A 6,157-nucleotide genomic window follows, 5' to 3' on the forward strand; every position below is an offset into this window, starting at 1 on the left:
TGTGACAAGTAAAACTGGATGGAGGGAGTATATCATTTCTTAAGTGCTACACTTAATAGTCAACTAATTGGAGCATACTAGTGAACTTGAAAAAACAATAAATTATATCATTTTTTAAGTGTTACACTTAATCGTCAACTCATTCCAGCATATTAATGAACTTGAAAAAAAAAACAATAAATGCTTCTTATTTTCTTAAAACGTCGTCAAAAAATATAGAACCAATTCAATTTGCTAAAGTGACTAACCGCAAAGAATATTATAGGAGAGGAGTTTAGTACCATTTTTTTTTTTAATAACGAATATCTAGATTAATATAAAAAAAATATAAAATCATTTTTGAAAGGGAATAAATAGAAATAAATAGGGTGGTCAACACTAAACGTAGTTAGAAGTAGGGTGATCCGATGAAATACGTGTCTACAAAGGAGACTTTTGACTTACACTAAGAATACAACTCAAAGTTTCTCTGATCTTGCCACGTGTAACAATAACACCATCCTGTGGACTCACTTCTTACGTGGCTAGATCATAGCTGTTCAAATCCTAAAAAGATGGTAAATACAAGGAATATACCTTAAGTAGATGCCAGCATCAAAGACCCTTTAAATAAGGCACTAATTCTCCAACTTCTCTTCATAACTCAGTTTACTCTTTCTCTCTTATTTTCTCAGAGTTCAGATTCAGTGAAGCTAAATAAATGCAATAAACCAAAGTTTTGATATTTTTGGCTCTTTGTTAGAGCTTTTGAACGTAAAAAAAAAAACCAATCTTTTCAAGATTTGGTTTTTTTAATCTTGTGTCGTTTCTTGATTCTGTTGCATTCGGTGGAAATTTAAATCTTGGTGAAGAAAACTCTTTGAGGTCAGTGTAAATATATTTCTTTTTATACCCTTTTGTTTATTTTTTGTGTTTATATTTCCATGTCTGTTTTTATGGAGAAATAGTGAAAAAATTGAGTTCTTGGTTGTTTTAATGGAGAAAATGAAGGGTTTGATCAGTGGCTATCTGTTCTTTTCATACCCATTTAGTTATATATATTTCTTTTTTTCTCATTTTTGAAAAGGAATTTAGAACATCAATTTTTTATTTTATAAGATTTATTTCATTTTCTGTTTATTTTTGTACAGTAATGATGGATTTCCCAGTTTATTTAAGGATCATAGAGATTGATTTTTCCCTTTTATGACCCCCCTAAAATAAATTAAATGTTTTTAAAAATGTTTTTTTTGTTCATTTTGTCCAACCACCCACCCCGCGGTTTTGCTGCTAGAGACTAGGCCCTAGGGAGCGATATTTTTGGTGTTTGTTGTTTGTTTGTAAAGCTAGTCATAACTCATAAGGTCCAATTTGTACAAAAAACGCCTTGATGTAACATGAATTTTTGTTTCCTCTAGTAGTATATGTTGAAAATGGAATCATGAAAGAAACTTTTCTGGTTCAATGTTCAGTTCTGTTTAGTATCCTCTGTTCATGAAAAGTACGAACTTGTCTTTCAGATTTGTGGTTCACGTGTACCTGTTAGGCTGTTGCTTTCTTTTTTGAAAGGCTTAATGTATATGCAGGCCCTTGAACTTGTGGCTTTTTTTCATTTTGACACCTTAACTGAGTGTTGTTTCTATTAAACCCCTGAACTCGTCTTCAAGTGTGTCTATCAAATACAATCTGACTTACATAGTATTCTATCTTCAATGTAGCAACACGCTAATAAATATTCTAATTTAATTATGCTATTTTTTAGCTAAGATTAACAGCAATTGAAAGTGAAAAAAAGAGTAAGCTCTTAATTAAGCTGGCAGTGAAGGAGCAGAGCCAGCAAAAATCAACACATCCATGACCTAAAGAATAGCTTACCACATGTCTAAAATATTACTTTACCTTCATTACCGCAATTTATTTTTTGTTTCTAATAAAAAATCAGATTTAGAAGGTTTGATAGACACATTTGAGGACGAGTTCAAAGGTTCAATAGGAACATAACTTAGTTGAGTTGCCAAAATAGAAAAAAGGGACAAGTTTAGGGGGCTGGATATGCATTAAGCCTTTTTGAAAAGCCTTCCCCTTCTTCAAAGTAAAAATAAAATAAAATATTATCATTTGAAAAAATACTCTGCATGACTTCATAGCATGGACTATATATTTATTTTAGGAAAAAAAAGGAGTATTTATTTTTTTCTCAATTATTGCTGTTTGACAGCAACTCTAAGCCTAATTTGACTAATATCAACCATTCCATATGTAAAAATATTTTACTGTAACTTATTTATACTTTACTGTAACTTATTTATACTCTAATACTTTAAGTTAATTTTATGTCTTTTTGATGAAATCATTTGCCACAATTTTTTGAATGAGCTTATTTTTTAACCCCAAGTGGGGCCAAGTATTTGTGATGATAACATCAGCCAGAATCACAAGGAATCTGTGTGGCCCTATCTGGAAAATAGCGGCCCTATCTGGAAAATAGCATAGTTGATGTGATTTTTTAGCTTATTTTCTCAATATTGACTATTAAACGCATAGGTTCTTTATTGCCTTCACATACATTAGAATAGTCATAAATGTCAGAGCATCGTTCGCCAACTTTGAAAAGTAGCATGCATGTCAAGCATGTGTCAAATAAAAACAAATTAAATAAATAGACCAATAAAAAGACCTTGGTGTCCCTACCTTTGTCTTTTGCCAAGAAGTCAAATCTTCTCCTTACTTGACAAATTACGAACTTATACTAAGATTACTGCAATCCCAAAATATCTTCTTGTTTTCTTCTGTAATTTGACAGTGTAAGTGACGTTAAAAAGCGGGATTAGTAACCTTGGACACTAAGTATGTTATACTTGTTATAACAGGCTAAAGTATACATTTTTGTAAATATTTTTTACTATGTTAGTGATGTAAGTTAAATCCTTATAATTTACACCCTCTTGTTCTTTATTTGCAGGAAGAAGGTTTGAGAAAGTTTAGTCATGGCTAACGATAATTTGAAAGTGCTAAATGCACTAGATGTTGCGAAAACACAACTTTATCACTTCACAGCAATTGTGATTGCTGGCATGGGCTTCTTTACTGATGCTTATGACCTTTTCTGCATTTCTATGGTCACTAAATTGCTTGGTCGCATTTACTACCACCAAGAAGGAGCATTGAAACCTGGCTCTCTGCCCCCTAATGTCTCATCAGCCGTTAACGGGGTCGCCTTCTGTGGAACCCTTACTGGACAACTGTTTTTCGGGTGGCTAGGAGATAAACTTGGAAGGAAGAAAGTTTATGGAATGACCCTTATGATTATGGTCATTTGTTCGATTGCCTCGGGGCTCTCTTTTGGTCATACACCAAAAAGTGTTATGACTACACTTTGTTTCTTCAGGTTTTGGCTAGGATTTGGCATTGGTGGTGATTACCCCCTTTCTGCCACCATCATGTCTGAGTATGCTAACAAAAAGACTCGTGGAGCGTTCATTGCTGCGGTGTTTGCCATGCAAGGTTTCGGAATTCTGGCTGGTGGAATGGTGGCGATCATTGTTTCTGCAGCATTCAAAGGAGCATTCCCTGCACCAACATATGTGGTAGATGCTGTTGCTTCAACAGTCCCTCAGGCTGATTTCGTGTGGCGTATAATTCTCATGTTCGGTGCAATCCCAGCTGGAATGACTTATTACTGGCGTATGAAGATGCCTGAAACCGCACGTTACACTGCCTTGGTTGCCAAGAACTTAAAACAGGCAGCTAACGACATGTCCAAAGTGTTGCAAGTCGAAATTGAAGCAGAGCCAGAGAAAGTCGAGAATGCCGCTCAAGACGGTCCGAATAGCTTTGGTTTGTTCACTAAGGAGTTCCTCCGTCGCCATGGACTTCACTTGCTCGGAACTGCTAGCACATGGTTCCTGTTGGACATTGCTTTCTACAGTCAGAACCTTTTCCAGAAGGACATTTTCAGTGCGATCGGATGGATTCCACCAGCACAAACGATGAACGCGTTGGAAGAAGTTTACAGAATTGCTAGGGCACAAACTATTATTGCCCTTTGCAGTACTGTTCCTGGTTACTGGTTTACGGTGGTATTTATCGATAGAATTGGTCGATTTGCAATTCAGTTGATGGGATTCTTCTTCATGACAGTCTTCATGTTTGCCTTAGCCATTCCGTACCATCACTGGACTCTCAGAGATAACAGAATCGGGTTCGTGGTCATGTACTCACTCACCTTTTTCTTTGCGAATTTTGGTCCAAATGCTACAACATTCGTGGTCCCCGCGGAGATTTTCCCGGCCAGGCTTAGGTCCACATGCCATGGTATATCAGCAGCAGCTGGGAAAGCAGGAGCTATGGTTGGTGCATTCGGGTTCTTGTACGCTGCTCAGCCCCAGGATCCCAAAAAGACTGATGCCGGTTACCCTGCTGGTATTGGGGTGAGAAACTCGCTGATCATCCTAGGTTGTGTTAACTTCCTTGGAATGATGTTCACATTCTTGGTGCCAGAATCCAATGGGAAGTCATTGGAAGAAATGTCAAGGGAAAATGAAGGGGAAGAGGAAAGTGCTGGAACAGAAATGAGGGGGGCTAGTGGAAGGACAGTTCCTGTTTAATTTTGGAAAATTTAGTATATACTAATGATGCATTTTGAGTGAATTTGTTTGTGGTCTTTGGAGCAACACATCTTGGGATGAAAGAGTTGTTTTGTGGTATGTTTGAAGATGGAATAAGCTCTTCCTATTTTGATTATTTCTGATGGTAATTAAACATTATCTTAGTAATGCAGATCCCTGTAATTCTGAGATAATATAAAGTGATTAACTAAAGGAGGTTGTTTTGTTGTCTATTTCTTGGTTAACTAAAGGATATTGGTTTTTGTTGTCTATTTCTTTCTATTAAGAATTGAATTATAATTATGAAGAAAATGCTTTTGCATCAATGAAGTTCTTGTGCAGTTCATTTCTTGTCTCTAATTTTTATGTTCTCTCCGAATGTGTAACTAGAGAAAAGCCCCTGGTGAATATTTTGAATGCATTTCATTTGATTCTCTTTGAGAAGATACGTAACCTATTTAACTCAAGTGAAGATATTTTGGATGGATTTCATTTGATGCTCTTTGGTATGATAGAAACTCATTTAACTCAGTGTTTAAGAATTCTTGCAGTTATGCAAAGAAGTGTGGGTCGTTCGAGAAATTCCTACCATTTTAGGCTTCAGCCTAATTCCTGAATAAGCTAGCATCATTCTCGCTAAATTCAATCTTGAAGCTAATATTAACCTCGCTAAATTCAATCTTGAATGATTCATTGATGGAACATTAGTCCCACTAAGTTCAGTCTTGAATGATTCCTCGATGGAGTTAGGCTTAAGTGAATGAAATTTGTTGTTATTCCCCTTCTTTCTTCAATTAAGAATTAGTACAAGGAATGCAAAGAAGAACTAGAAAAAAGAAATTGGGACAGTAATATTTAAACATAGGACCTTTGCTTGCTTTATTATTATATTATTAAATTATTAACTACAAATATATATATATATATATGTTAAATGAGGAAGAAAAATGAAACTTCAAGAGAGGAGAGGAGGACAATACTGAATTAATGATTATGAAAAACAAAACGTTTCAGAAGGAAGTTATGATATTACCATTATGGTAATAATGAGGTACTTAAGAGATCAATAAGGCAACGTTCCAGCAAAAAAATTCACTACAACAAATTTCATTAGTTGTGACGAATTATTTTGTCACTTAAAAGTCATATTTCATCACAAAAAATCTTTCGTGACAAAAAAGTATTCGTCAACCTTTCGTCCCTAAATGTGGGTCGCTAAAAGTATACAAAGACAACTTAGTGTTTCGTCGCTGAATAAAGTTATATTAACTACAAAATAAAATTTCGTCCCCAAATGTGTAATATCTATGACGAGCCTGTTTGTCATGAATAGCGTAAAAGTTGTAGCTAAAAACACTGTAATGTCGCTAAAATGGTGGTTATTGCTGACAAATCTAAATTGTCACTAAATATAATTTTAGTTAGTGACGATACAGATTGTCTTTAAAGCTATGCATAATTTGTAGTTAAAAGAATGTGATTACGTCGCTAAAAGGTATATGTTTTATGTACGAAAGGAAATTTTCGTCTCTAAATAATTAAAATAGTGACAGATTGGTTTGTCTACAAAA

The 6,157-nt window shown here is 34.9% G+C and overlaps 1 protein-coding gene across 1 annotated transcript; it reads left to right on the forward strand.

Moving 5' to 3' along the window:
• The first annotated feature begins 624 nt into the window (after positions 1-624).
• Positions 625-4,912, forward strand: LOC132032419 (low affinity inorganic phosphate transporter 1-like). The gene is given in 4 exon segments (XM_059422067.1): positions 625-864; positions 2,942-4,401; positions 4,404-4,441; positions 4,443-4,912. Coding segments are annotated over 3 exon segments (1,617 nt in total). The 5' UTR covers positions 625-864; positions 2,942-2,966; the 3' UTR covers positions 4,587-4,912.
• Positions 4,913-6,157: the final 1,245 nt, after the last annotated feature.

This window comes from Lycium ferocissimum, chromosome 1 (genome assembly GCF_029784015.1).
Source record: "Lycium ferocissimum isolate CSIRO_LF1 chromosome 1, AGI_CSIRO_Lferr_CH_V1, whole genome shotgun sequence".
In the NCBI taxonomy this organism is placed as follows: Eukaryota; Viridiplantae; Streptophyta; class Magnoliopsida; order Solanales; family Solanaceae; genus Lycium; species Lycium ferocissimum.